Source organism: Puntigrus tetrazona, chromosome 24 (genome assembly GCF_018831695.1).
Source record: "Puntigrus tetrazona isolate hp1 chromosome 24, ASM1883169v1, whole genome shotgun sequence".
Lineage (NCBI taxonomy): Eukaryota > Metazoa > Chordata > Actinopteri > Cypriniformes > Cyprinidae > Puntigrus > Puntigrus tetrazona.
Genome location: NC_056722.1, coordinates 17,632,087 through 17,646,169, shown reverse-complemented (window position 1 = coordinate 17,646,169; position 14,083 = coordinate 17,632,087). Strand labels below are relative to the sequence as shown.

General features: G+C 37.1%; 2 protein-coding genes across 3 annotated transcripts; both read right to left on the bottom strand.

Moving 5' to 3' along the window:
• Nucleotides 1-36: 36 nt before the first annotated feature.
• hhatlb (hedgehog acyltransferase like, b) lies at nucleotides 37-5,830 on the bottom strand. 2 transcript variants are annotated; one of them, XM_043226528.1, is made up of 12 exons: nucleotides 5,668-5,830; nucleotides 4,811-4,931; nucleotides 3,964-4,031; nucleotides 3,765-3,878; nucleotides 3,472-3,666; nucleotides 2,357-2,566; nucleotides 2,102-2,276; nucleotides 1,862-2,006; nucleotides 1,688-1,723; nucleotides 1,390-1,591; nucleotides 1,103-1,244; nucleotides 37-707 (listed from the first exon to the last, which is right to left on the bottom strand). In XM_043226528.1, the coding sequence occupies exons 2-12, from the start codon at nucleotides 4,917-4,919 to the stop codon at nucleotides 490-492; spliced, it is 1,614 nt and encodes a 537-aa protein (XP_043082463.1). In that variant the 5' UTR covers nucleotides 4,920-4,931; nucleotides 5,668-5,830; the 3' UTR covers nucleotides 37-489. The 2 variants fall into 2 exon arrangements, with proteins under 2 accessions (XP_043082463.1, XP_043082465.1); XM_043226530.1 differs by having other exon boundaries at nucleotides 2,102-2,273.
• A 1,263-nt stretch (nucleotides 5,831-7,093) lies between these two features.
• On the bottom strand, nucleotides 7,094-12,492 carry gars1 (glycyl-tRNA synthetase 1). The gene is made up of 17 exons (XM_043226468.1): nucleotides 12,197-12,492; nucleotides 11,643-11,744; nucleotides 11,259-11,361; nucleotides 10,980-11,121; nucleotides 10,815-10,903; nucleotides 10,198-10,274; nucleotides 9,735-9,880; nucleotides 9,470-9,619; nucleotides 9,201-9,363; nucleotides 8,958-9,122; nucleotides 8,774-8,881; nucleotides 8,501-8,646; nucleotides 8,252-8,337; nucleotides 8,064-8,173; nucleotides 7,883-7,976; nucleotides 7,607-7,797; nucleotides 7,094-7,529 (listed from the first exon to the last, which is right to left on the bottom strand). Exons 1-17 carry the CDS (start codon nucleotides 12,452-12,454, stop codon nucleotides 7,404-7,406), a joined length of 2,256 nt encoding a protein of 751 aa, XP_043082403.1. The 5' UTR covers nucleotides 12,455-12,492; the 3' UTR covers nucleotides 7,094-7,403.
• Nucleotides 12,493-14,083: the final 1,591 nt, after the last annotated feature.

Here is a 14,083-nt window from a genome sequence, read left to right as displayed (position 1 = left end):
CTTATTATAATTAATAACTTATATGCAGATACGACATACACGTAAAGCGATTAATGAAGATGACTTTAATGCATATCACAAATTCAGAAACAGTCTTTGTGATTGTTAGTCCATTATCATCAAGTTCATATTAGTAATATATATAGATATGAAAACTGAATATTTGTCATTCATTTTAATTGCGTTATAAAATTTGTAGTAGTAAAATCCATCCTCTAGGTTTTTAACTACAAATCACATATTGAAATTCTATTACACATGTAAAACTGCCACTAATTTAAAAAGCAGCCGATGAGAGTAAAGTCTGTAATGCTGAAAATATCTGTAAAAATGTAGTTGTTTCGAATGGCTATTTTCTTACAGTACTGTCAATAAAACATTTTTCTCCATATTTCTAGATTATCATTGTCAGCAGAATTCAACAGAAGACGCAAAATGTGTAAGTAACCCAGTCAGGTTTCATCAAAATGTAAGCGTCACGTGTAATCTCTACTCTGCCTTCTGCTTGTTCGGGTCCGCAGGCTGGGCGGCAGCGGCAGCGTCTGTCTGGGTGGTGCTGGGCTCTGTGGGAGTGGGGGCAGGAACAGGCTCTGGAGGGGGGATTGGGTCTGGATCATCAATCAAAGCCTGTCTTCTTTCCTTTTCCTTGATCAGCTGAATCAAGCAGTAGGTAACGAACAACACAGTGATGGTGGTGAAGGGGAAACCTGAGAAACCATGTACAGTTTGATTTAAGGATGGTGTATTTTTGAAATAACAGGAAAAGAACATACATTTCTATATAATTATATAACATAAGATATATATTAGTGCTGTCAAATGATTAATTGCGATTAATTGCATCCAAAATAAGTTTATACACACACAAATACATGCATGTAAATATTTAAGGGAAATATGTGTTTTATATATTTATGTGCAGTATAAATATAAGAATATAAATATATGAATGCATATACATGTAAATATTTTCAATGTTTGTGTATTTATATATGCATGATAAATATGCACAGTACACATATATTATGCCAAAAAAACAACAAAAACACAACAAAGAAAACGTATAAATATATAAACTGCTTAAATATCACCATTACTTCACCTTTCAGTAACAGTCTCTTGGCAACCAGTTTGGCAAATTCAAGACTGTTCAGGGCTAGGACATTGTAAAGGACAATTGTCCAAAAGTTGAAGGTATTAAACACAGCCCTGATCCTGCGTGACATAGATTCTGATATCGCCATCTGTGGGTGGAAGGAAAGAAACCTAGATGAAATTATCGCTTATATTGCCAGTAATTTAACATTTAACCACTAGAGCGTGCACTGGAGCATCCATGATAAAGTACAAGAGTAGAAAATTCAGCTGGTCATCTTTCTCTCAATTTACCTCAATAGAAATAAAAGGTTCCATGGTGAAGAACTTGGTTGTCCACAATTCAAAATTAAGGCCAAAGCAGTTTAAGAAAGCCCAGATGAAAACCACCCAGCCTGGTCCCAGCCAGAGCGCTGCGATGCCAAACGTGCACAGAGAGGCTATCAGCTCATCCAAAACATTGTCATGCTTCCCGCCGAGATAGTTATAAACATACCTGTAAAGATGACAGCATATTTTTTTATAATAACGGTGCTCGAATCAAATTTGTTTTTGGTTAAAAGTCCAATAAAAGTAATAACGTCAGCCATACTTGCAGAGAAAGTCATTTATTCCTCGATCAAAGTGTCTGCAATAAAAAGTATATATATTTTTATTTTTAGAATTAGCAAAACTGTTTAATTTTACTTGATTACATCAAAATCTGTTTTCTTATAACCTTCAGAATAAAGAAAGAAGAAAACGAATGACAAATGAGCTCACTTACGTCTCAGAGAACACATAAAGCATTGTAATGCATTTCGGTGGATTGGGAGGATCCAGATGATCCAGTCTAGATATCATGTTTATGACTCCAAACATCACTGCTGCTTTCACCCAATCATACACCAGGTTTAAATAAGCCAATCCAACTGCGTGGTCAAAGAAGAGAATGGCTTTTGTGATCTTTGACACACGGTTAACTAAATTAACTAAATGTATGCAAATCCAAGAAACGCATACATACCAAGCGCCCAGTCTGAGATATTTTTAAGGAGCTTCATGTCACTAGGTATAGTGAGAAAGTACATGAAGTGTAGGAGGACCGCCACTGTTATAATAACCCCCAGGTGTAGCAGGCCCTGGAGGGAAATGTTCCACATCTCTCCATCTTTCCTTGTCAGGCTGGGGTTATTGGCCTGCTGGGGTCAGAGGGCAATGCTATAAAATGACATGGAAAATAATCAATGCATCATTTCATTTAGTTCGTTTGGTGACAGACCTGAATGTAGAACTTGTCGAAGGTCATGATGGGTCCAAAGTAAAAGAAGGGAAGGTAGAAGTTGTACTTGAGGAGCTCCAGGATGCTGTAGTTTCCGTCTTTCTTCTCACAGTTCTCCAGAGCGAAACTCATACAGCGCATGATGGTGAATCCACAGCCGCCGTAGAACAGAAGAGGACGCAGCTCAAAGCTACCAGTCACAAAACCTGCCTGAAACATGAGCCAGCACAAATGAACAGAATCAAAAAATGATCACTAATAATGATTTGTTATTATATACGTTTAAGAATAATTAATTAATGTATTAGTAATAATAGTTTTATTTTAACAATCATCATCATTATTATGATCATAATAATCATTAAATTTATTTTCCTTTAAATACTACTACTACTAAGCATCATTTATTTATTTTAATAATAATTGTATGCATATGAGTTTTATATACTGTTTTAATAATAGTTATATGCAAGTGTTATATACTATATTATCATCATTCAATTTCTTGTTTTAATACTATTAACCATTATTTATTTAATTAGTTTTATTTAATAATTTATATTGTTACTATTATTATTTCTTTTATCAAGTAGATAGAAAAGAAATAAAATGGGTATATCTAGTGTTAAAGCTATTTATAAACACATGAATGTTAATTATAATTTTCAAATATTAACAAAATTGTTAATATAAAAGGAAAATTATAATAAATTATTATTAACATTTATTAATAATTAATTGTAATATATATGTATAAATATGCTGTCTAACGATTAATCACACCCAAAATAAGTTTTTGTTTTACATAATGTATGTGTACTGTGTTTATTTATTATGTGTACATTTCAGAAAAATTTTATTGTTATATTTTAATATATTTACAATATAATTCATATGAATATAAATATAGATATAGATATGTAAATACATGTAAATATTTTGTAAATGTAATGTATCTTTGGGTATTTATAAATACACATATTATGCAAACAAAAAACTTTATTATATATAATTATACGCAATTAATCGTAATTGTATGTATATATGTATAACTTTATATATAAACACACACATATATATATATATATCTCCATACAAAGACCACAGTGACATACCTGCCAGGAAATAAAGGGCTCCATTTTAAAAGTAGCCAGTGTAGTGAGTCCAGCAACGAAGCAGAGCCACCTGAGCTTGACCAGAGAGATGCTATAGAGCAGCACACAGTGAGAGAGGATGAGTGTGACGTAGGCCCAGCCCATACTGGTAAAAACCGCTAGCATGCCGTACACCATGAACACCAGAGATCTGTACTGTGAGATGACAGAACATGAGAGAATGAGCATCTCAGGTAGGCCTGAGCATCACAGAGTAAGCCGTATAGAGATTTGTTTGGACATTCAGGAGGCACCTGCAGAGCCAGTAAGGAGCAGATCTTGGCAAAGATCACATGACCCGAGAGAGCAAAGATGATATGCTCTCGAAACGTAGAGAACCACATCATCCACTCAACGTCAGCCGTATCCTACAGTGTGATATGGATCAATAAGACTCAATTACCACAACTTTATATGTACCCATCATGTGAAGTTATACTGACAATATCTCACCATTTTTCTGCCAGAGTAATACCATCCTGGCTGAACACTGGTCTTGAAGGTTTTTCTGTTGGAATTTGCTACATAATCGTGAGACAGTTAATGCTCTATTCATGATCAAGTGATCAAATATTCATTTAAAGCAGGTTTCCCAAAATAGAAAAAAATAAATAAATAAAAAATATTTGTTTACATAATATACGTGTGTACTGTCTATATTTATTAAGTATAGACAGACTTTTTATACAAGGCCTGCGCTTGAATAAAATGCTCCTTTCTTTTTGTGTTATTTTACATAAAACAAACAGAAAAAAACATTTGTGTGTGTATATACATAATAAATAAACAGTATACACATTATGTAAACAAAAACTTTATTTTGGATGCAGTGAATCTCAATGAATCGTTTGACAGCCCTACTAAAAATATATTTACAAATGTATTTGTATTTAATATTATTTATTAAATTATTTCAATATTAACTTAAAATCTAGACATCTAATAGATGTCATATATGTATATTTGCATTATTAAATGCGAATCTGGTAGCTTTTGTCACAAACCCATAATAATACCTCTTTCTCTTCTCTGTCACTGTTCCAGTCTTTCATTCTTTGGTATATTAATACTGACATATGATCCCTGCTGCGTACTTTGCATAGCTTTCTGAGGCTAGCAGATCACTGCGCTGTGTTTTTCCTCATACAATTTACAGCAGTACTATTTTTGTTTTCTAGCGGGCGTGAAAAAGAGCTCACATGGACGTATAACGGTAAAACCCCTCTAGAAGCATTATCAGTACAGCGACCTCACTTTACGGTCACATCCAAACAGCGTGCATGTGTTCATTTATACTTACAGCTGGATACATCAAATATCCATCTGGCAGCCCAGAGCATCGCCATACACAGCACTACATTATAAACGTAGAGCTCGTACCTCGGAAGAGCTGCTTTGACCCCCATCATGTGCAGGAGAGCCTAAGACGGTTAGAGCGAATACAAATCTGGTGTCAAATTTGGTCATTAAAATATTTTCCAATCAAGACAGCCAATGAGCGATTAGGATCCTGCTAAAAATACAACTTGGTAATTAATAAACTACTACGAGATGAAAGCAGTATTGTATGTGTTCCTGTGGCCCAACTTGTAGAACGCCAAGGTCACAGGTTCGCTTCCCGAAGAAGAAAATGAACCAAGAAAATATGTTTTGTAAGTATGTAGTGTCTTTTGGTTAAAGGCTTAAACTGTATTCATTTGAATGGCACCGGTCATTACAAAAAGAGTTATAACACTTTCTAACAAATAAATAAATAGATGAACTGAAAACAATTTGATCTTTGTGGGCAGGGCAGAAGTTTCCAGTGATTTGAATTGTGCGAGCAGGAAGCATCTACACTATGTGAGCTCTAGCTATTTTTAGCTGGGCTATTTTCTGCTTTCATTGTATTGACTGAAGCATCACACCGAAATCTCATTTTTACATTTACAGGTAAATCTTTTATCTTCATTCTTTTATCTCTTTCCATTCTCAGGTGATTTAAAGGAATGTAGCCAAACACCAGTCCGGTCCGCATTATCGTGGCGTTTGCTATTGAGAGAGGAACCATGCAGGTAAGTTAGCAGCTTATTACATCGACCGTTTTGTCCGATGTTTGTTTTAAATGTTAGCGGGTCATGCTGCCGAGCAGATTTTAGAAACACCTGTTGTACTAACCTTGAGCACAGCAATGCCACCGTAACCCAAATACTGAAAAATCCACTTGAAGTTAAAACAATGGCAATAGTGTGAAGAAAAGATCAGGTAAGTAACGGTCTAATGCATCCTCTCTGTTTCTACAAAGTGTCAGTTGGGTGCACGAACTGCCTGGCGGGCAGTTGCGGACAGTTAAAGGTGAATGGGAGATGTATTTATATTCATCTGAAGCAGCCCATAGGGGGCGGATCCATTGTGCCGTGTTGTATCAATAGAAACTCCATTGCTTGAATACTGAATGTCCTACATAATAGAAGAAGGGTTAGAATAAAAAGTGTAGATGTGCAAAAATGTACCGTATCAATAATAATTAAAAAAACATTAAAAAGGTAAAAAAGCACTGGTGCACTGTCGAGCATAATCTGGTTGCTTAAAAGAAAATACATTGGTCGAGAAAGCATCAAGGCCAAGAGAAGCAGCTATTATCCACGCACACACCCATATACACATAACCCCTGACCTCTCTAAGGTTTTATATGGTCTATGAGATAAGCCATTCGAGATAATATAAGCTATATAAAGATCCTAGATAAATCTCTGTGGGTATAGTATTTAGAGGCTTACTGCATTGATATGCAATTATGTTACTCGGACAACAACACAGAATCCACTTATCAGTACATTATTTTTACTTGGTTAGATGAGCGGGCTAGATCGGACTATTGTTAGATTAAACTATTGCAGTCCCCTAATATAACTTGCATGTATTTTAGGCCATTAGCTCTTTAGCAGCCTTTAAGAAAAGCCAGGAGCCCTGACATACATTCACACTCCTCCGCACCTGTTTCTGTCAGGGTCGATGCTGTTTTTGGATGACAATTTAGACTGGGGCACCATTTTGTAACCTGAACAAAACAGGTTAGAAACCCTTCAAAAATAAAACAATTCATATTAGAAGAAATTCCAGTTATAAATAAAGCAGCGGTCTATGAATGCCGTATTAAAAATACTTGAAATTCCGGATTTAGTCTTGAATTATTAAGTGCTGACAGATAAACAGTTTAGTTTGTAAACAGAACAATGTCACATGTTAATATTTCGGCTTAAATATTATTAGCACGTCTGAATATAGATCAGCCCCTCTAGGTCAATCCATATCAACAAGCTTTTGACCTGAGAACCACTACAATTATTAACTGTTAAACTCGTGGTTCTCAGTGGGTGCTAGCAAGCTCGATGGCAAAAAAGACCACTGTAAAAATTATTTATTGTAAATAAAACAAAGCTTATTGGCCTATAATAGCCTGAATTGGGGAGGCTTAGAATGCTGTCTTGAACAAGAGGGCCAAAAAGTGTCAAGGAAAATCAACTGGCAATTGTTATGCCCCCATGTGGCAAACATACTCAGTGCATTCTTCACTGAAAAAAATATTGAGTCGACACACTGTTATAGGTCCAGAAAGTGCTGGTTTGATTTATTTGACCATACATGTGATTTATATCTTCATTTATCAACCCATGGACAGGAATGGTAAAATCCTTTTACTAGTACATTAACCTAATTAGTCACCCATAGGTCCTTATAGAGCTTTTTAAAGGAGTATTTAATTACAGTGGTTCCAGGTGTGTGAATATCTGGTGTACACTGATTGATTGTATATTATAATTGCCATATTTTTGATCCTATGAATGCAAATGTAAAAATGTCCGTTGACTGCCTCCAGTGAAAAGGCAGATGAGATAAACGAAGAGGCAGTCTACTCTTCCACCGTTTCCTTTTTGCTCGTCTCCTGGCCTTCAAAGATCGGGTACTTGCTTTCCACTTCTGCCCATGTGATTGCACCATTGGCCAGGTCTCGAACGATTTCAGGCAATTCACTAACCTGTAAATAAACATGTCTCAGTAAACGAGTCGACACGCTGTCTCAGTGAATGAAGTGGAGACACATGACCGTTTTACCTCAGCTCTGATCTGCCTCATGGAGTCACGGTCTCTCAGAGTGGCTGTGTGGGGTGACTTATTAACCGTGTCAAAATCAATGGTGATACCGAATGCCACACCGATCTCATCCGTTCTGGCATAGCGTCTGCCAATGGATCCTGAGGAATCATCCACCTTGTGGGAGACACCATTCCTGGTCAGGGCTTCAGCTGTAGAGGAAAGCATTAATTGCGTATTAATAATCGAATAGTATCTATACATTTAGATAAATTATAGTCGAGTTGTACTACTCACATAATTCTCGAACAAACGGCACGAATTCCTGATTTTGGCTCAATGGAAGGACGGAGCATTTATATGGTGCAACTGTGGCAGGGAAGCTGAAATACTGAAGAGAAAGAAGTAAACTTCATGAATAAAAGCAAGACAAACAAACAATTATTAACTGCAGAATATGACAGAATACTGCATTTACCGTTCTTTGTTCGTCACCCTCTCTGATACGGAATGTGTGCTCAAAGATGGAGTACATGATTCTCCCGATGCCAAAGGAGGGCTCGATAACGTTAGGAACAACCTCTTCAACTGTGCAGGAAGAAGTCAATTAAAATGGACTCTTACCAATTCTTATGTTGCATTAAAATCGTAGCTTCCACTTCTTACCGTGCAGGGTCTTCTGGAACCTCTTGACGTTGACCATGTCCTTGGTGAGTTTGAAAGTTTTGCCCTCAGTTTCAATCGTGAACTCACTGCATTGAAAGAGGAAACCAATCAATAAAAGGATAACATTTGCGACACTATGGACTGAAAAATCTATTTTAGCTCTGACTATTGGATAAAACTATAATATTGCTTCATATTTGGGGGCCATTGGTATTAAAAACTTCCAAATTGCTTATTCATGCTACTCACCCATTTTCGCTGAGGAGTTTCTCCTGTTCTGTGATATAGCATTCATCGCAGATGGCCAGGTACTCCATTGCAAGCTTGGCATCCTTCTTGTAAGCCTTGCCGATTGCTCCTTTATTTGGCTCGAACTGGACAACATTTACAACTTTGTGTGAAGCAGTTAAGGAAGGCAACGAAGTACAAAGAGAACCAACATCCTGTGCTCAGAGTGTTTAGATCCAATCCAAATGCTTTGATAATTGTAGTTATTACGATCGGCATGACATTGAAGGATATGGGTTCCTTTAAGGGTTTCTCGGCAACCAGAGGGACTTTGGTGGCCCGCGCGTGGCACAAAAGATCATAACATGAGCGATCAGCACATCCCACGATCTCAATCCACCCCTGGAAAACAGTTACACACAAATGAACACCTAGTCTGTGGGATGAGTGATGGTCCTCAAGCAAACACCGAACGTACATAAGAGGTTTTGGTCTCAGCGTCCCAGCAGTCGCAGGCATAGTGGGCCATCTCATTGTCCATGTGCTGACGGAAACGAAGCTTGTCTTTCGCCACGCCGACTTTGATGAGATAAAGGTAGATCCTTCCAATGAAGTAGCCCAAGACGGAGTTGTTGATGACGCCCTACACAAAGCGAAAGTCTATTACTACTACTTCTCAAGGGTTTATTATAATAATACACCATAAATGAGATCATCTGACCTGCTCCACTGCATCACCCAGCCTCATAATCTGGGCAGATTGCCCACTAGTCTGTGCTTTGGATGAGTAAAGCATGATATCCAGATCAGCGACATTGGAGAACTTGGAATGAACCTTCTCCTTCGGATCTACAAAGTGCTCGATCTCAGCCATTGTAAACTCTCTATTGGGAGAAATATACACTTCAGAACAATATAAGAATCATAATCGAAACACTCGCATGTGACACCCAAATAACCATAGATTCAAATGGAAATCATAATCTGCACCTGACACGAATCAAGCCAGAGCGGGGAGAGATTTCATTCCTGAAGGAGTTTCCGATCTGGGCAGCAGCAAATGGAAGCTTTCCCTGGTTGAACTCCAAAAGACGTTTGAAGTTGAGGAAGATTCCCTGAGCAGTTTCTGGCCTCAAATAGCTATGGAAATAACATGGTAAGATAATAACAACTTGCGTTAGACATTTTAAAATAGGAGCATGAAGTCTGGTAGTGTACATTTTACATTTAGTCATTTAGTAGACACTTTACTTACCCTTGCATGTTGCCTCCAGGCCCAATGGAGGTCTGGAACATCAGGTTGAATGAGATGGGTGGTGTGAGATCATTTCCTGTACTGGGAGACTTGACATTGTATTGCACAAACAAATCTGCCAACTCCTGCTGAGTGTAGTTATCCATCTAGGAAAAATGCAGAGTAAACCCATTACTACTAATTTTAACTAAGCACACCTAAAATGACAGCTAATACTATTTCAGTTATCCATCAATGGATAATGCTTAGGAATTCAACTTAGGAATTTATCATTCGTAAGTTGAAAAATAAAACAAAAACAAAACATTGCGTCTATTGTAATCAATGGGAAAAAAAAGTTTTGTTTTATAGATACTGTTCTCGGTGTGTAGTGTATGGTCTTTATTACATTAAAAACTGCTTCTGCACACCAGGTTCAGCTTATTAAAACTAGTTATTAATTTAGCATCGCAACGAGGCATACCTGAGTGATGACACCGTCCATCTCGGTTTTCTTTTCTGCCGTGCATTTTTTGTCACTCATTAATTTCTGAAGATGAGCTAAAAACAAAAACATTTCAAGCATTTTATTATTCATTTCATTTCATTAGTGAAAATGCAAAGGTTGTACTACCGGTCATGCTGTTACTTTAAACTTGTTACATACACTGCTAATACTGTATTAACTAAATTTTAACTAACCAATTTCATCTAAGCCAATAGACATTATTTTATACCACCTTGAACTAAATAGTGTAAGAAAGAAGGGTTGTTATCATCATTCTAATGGATTTTACTAGACAAAAATATTGTATATGCCTCAAATATGAGTCATTAATTTTCCATTTTCCAAGTTCATTTGGTCAACTCTAAGTTCTTTATTTAAGCCACATCTATTAGTTTCAGTCACGTTGGTGGTCTACAAATCATGGAGTCTGGTGGGACGCCTGTTAAAGCCTCTGTGATTCTTACAGATCCCATTGTTTTCTTTTACTCCTGAACATCTACAGCATACATGGAGTCACATCAGAGCATAGCTCAGTGCAGTCAAATTATACAATACCTCCGGAGTGGTAGTTATTATAAGAAACCATGACAGACCTTTAAGGAGGTGGTCAGCACGGAAACACTCCCCGTTTTTGACATCCTTGACCATGTAGTCTGCAAACTTATCCACGTGCCCTGATGTCCTGAAATGCAACAAAAGCAGTGAGAAAAATATCCAGAGATTATGAGTCAAGAGAGAGCAACCAGGTTCATGCTTACTTCAATACGGGTTCCGGCGTAAGCATGGTGCAGTCGATCTCCAGAATCTGCTCCTCCTGGATGAAGTGCTGCCTCCAGACCTGGAGAATGTTGTTCTTCAGAGCACATCCGACCGGCCCAAAGTCATACAGCCCACTCACACCTTTCACACGCAAACAAAGACAACGGTTAGCCGCACAAGCCAGTCTTAATTATTTTTACAAGCATTTCGTTTAGACTAACCTCTAAAATTCCGAATGAATGTAATTTATATAAAAATTAAACAACAAAAACACTCACCGCCATAGATGGCAAATGCCTGATCGTAAAAGAAACGTCTTTTCAGAGTGTCTTCCATCTTGGTTCGGTCCACAATGTCATCTTTGGGCTGTAAGGCAAGCTCCTACAAAACGTAACTCATTATGATATGACGGACAAAACATTTTTTTTTTCATATCAAAATCTAAATTTTTCACATCAAAATCAAAGTTTGGTTGGGTTGCTCTATAGCTAATAAAGCTTTAACAAATGTTTTTTTTTTTTTTTTTTAATCTCTGAGGGAATTGTAAATGGAAATACTGCGCTGTTGCACTCTAATTATTTAATTTAAAAATATTTCACGTTACAAAGTGCACATTTCATTTCATCTCCACGTAACACAAATGTCATGATAACATCTCTCACCTTGGCCTCAAGGATTCTTTTGCGAGCTTTCAGTTCTGCTACGGCCTTGTTGACATCTACTTCAGGAGCGTTTTCTGCCTTCAGTTTCCGCACAAGATCGCCCTACGGAAAAACAAACAACACAAAACGCCATGTTTAGTTTATTAATATGACTCCGATATATTAAAACGCAAATGCATCTATCGGCTTTTCCCAGAAGCGAGCGGAGTTTCGTTTTGAACTGTGATTTTCTCCACCCTGTATGCACTGCATGTACGACTCATATCAAACGTGGCACTGCCAGACTGAATCATGCAGCGGTATAAATTCATAATAAAGCCGCCACCCTGTCATATTTCCTTCAAAAAATCACTTTGGCACAAATGCATTACGCAGTATCCAATAACGAGCCATTTACACAGCTTTGCAGAATTTAAAGAGACACGTTTGCTTTCAAAATAATTGGCTCTACTTCGTATGAAAAGCAAATAGGTGTTTAACGCAATGCCTGACTCTGTGAAACAACGACGAGGCACATTACATGTGCGTGTTATTTTCTTTCACAATCGCGTTACCTGCTCCTTCACCGCTAGCCTAAACGGAGCCAGAACCTCTTCAATGCTGCCATCCATATTCTGTCCTTCCGTCATCTCCAGCCACGCGCTTCTCTTCTTCTTCTTCCACAAACAGCCCGACAGGGAGAGCGCTCTGATCGGAGGGGAACCGCACAGGCGTATGGGACTGGATCGGGCCCTCGGAACCGCGCGGACGGTGGCGATCTGTGTACCGGTCCTGAGGAGGAGTGCTGATGTTGCGCTCCGCAGAGACAGCATGGACCGAGAGGAGGAGCAACCGCGGCTCGGAACTGAATGATGAAATCCCCAGAAATGAGTAAACGTCGTAGGAGCTTCAGGTCGGTACTTTCGCCGTTTGTTTTGCATAGCGTTAAATTGAAACGGACAGATTCGTCACAACCTGTGCGTTTTATTACGATTAAGTCTACTTACATTGTATTTCAAAGAACACCCGGTCAGCTTTTTCTTTTTGCAATTAATTCACTGCTGCAGTTACCTAAATCCTGCAAAACAAAGAAAATGACTGGAGGAAAGAGGAAAAATGCAAAGTCTGTAATTCTAGTTGTAGTTCAATGCAGGGACCAGAATTGACCCACAGTGACCAGACTCTGCATGGTTTTGTCCAAGCTCTGCTGTAATTTCCTGTGGTTCCATCTGCTTCCCCTGCAGTCTGTCAATGTAAAGAAAAACAGACAGAACCAGGAGAGACATAAAGATTAAAGTTGCTACTCAGTTCTTGGCTGTGCGTTATGATTAGACATCGAATATGTGTGTCAGGAGCTGTCAAGGTTTCACTGAGACTATAGCAGCCAAAATTTAATAATGAAATAAATGTGCATAATCCAAGTAAATGTGTACTCTGGTCAAAATAAGCAAAGCATCGGTTAGTATTGACATTAGCGTTCTCTATTTAGTGGAAATGAGTCAATAACACTTTACTGTTTGACCACAAGATGTCAGTATAAGCACGCGTTTAAATAGTGCCTCATATTTAGCAACTGTGAAATAACAATAGGCTAAACAGGTCATCTATGATTATTTTAAAGTCATTCGATACAAAGTGAACACTATCAATTCTCTATTATTTATATAAAAGTCATTTATTAGTTATATGCTATTATTAACTTGCTATTATTCTAAATATTCCGCATTTTTGTATGTTTTATTTTGAGTAAAAATACAACATAACGATCTCATAATTAATTTAGCAACTCAAGAGCATCGACTAACAAGCGCAATATATATCTTTTAATGGTCTGTTTGCATTATGTTTATTTTATAGTATTGTTTATAATATGTATATGTATCATGTATTATGTATTATTTAAAAAAAGGGAGCAAAAAAGTACAAAAATTTGATAAGGTATTAAAATAGGCTGTAAAACTAGTTGAAGTGATGGTTGCATCACAGAGGCTGCCTTATTAAACATTAAGATCAAACACCCACCTTCATAAAATATTTAGTAACCCTCCCACCTCTCTCTGTCATTAAAACATTTCTGAAATCACTGCAGTTTCTCTTAGAATCTCAGCAAAATCATTTCCCTTTAAACCACAGATGCCTATGTTCTATTGATTATCTATTGATCATTTTCAGTATCAGTCCACTTTTTAGATTTGTAGTTTTTTAGGCTTTGTTTTGCATATTTTACGTTTCAATATAATTAATAAACAATAAATGAATAAATAGAATTAAATTTGATTAAACGAATTAGCAACATTAATGTATTAAATATATGTATATATATAGCCTAAGCCTACATTTTTGTATAGTACTTACATGCATGTTTTTGCTATTTTTGCCAAATTATCATAATAAATTAATAATTCATACAGAATCGTACTTTTCATTTTATTTCCCGTTTTCCCTACTTTTTATGACAGTGT

Bases quoted from the DNA above. Each gene is read 5' to 3' on its own strand.
- gars1 (XM_043226468.1), bottom strand. From the start codon at position 12,454: ATGCTGTCTCTGCGGAGCGCAACATCAGCACTCCTCCTCAGGACCGGT. The intron at 9,364-9,469 runs GTGCAGATTATG...TTCTCCCAATAG, and splicing joins TCTGGCTTGATTCGTGTCAG to AGAGTTTACAATGGCTGAGA. The intron at 8,338-8,500 runs GTGAGTAGCATG...CTTTCAATGCAG, and splicing joins AAACTCCTCAGCGAAAATGG to TGAGTTCACGATTGAAACTG.
- hhatlb (XM_043226528.1), bottom strand. From the start codon at position 4,919: ATGATGGGGGTCAAAGCAGCTCTTCCGAGGTACGAGCTCTACGTTTAT. The intron at 4,032-4,810 runs GTAAGTATAAAT...ACGATTATGTAG, and splicing joins GATATTTGATGTATCCAGCT to CAAATTCCAACAGAAAAACC. The intron at 3,879-3,963 runs GTGAGATATTGT...ATCACACTGTAG, and splicing joins ATTACTCTGGCAGAAAAATG to GATACGGCTGACGTTGAGTG.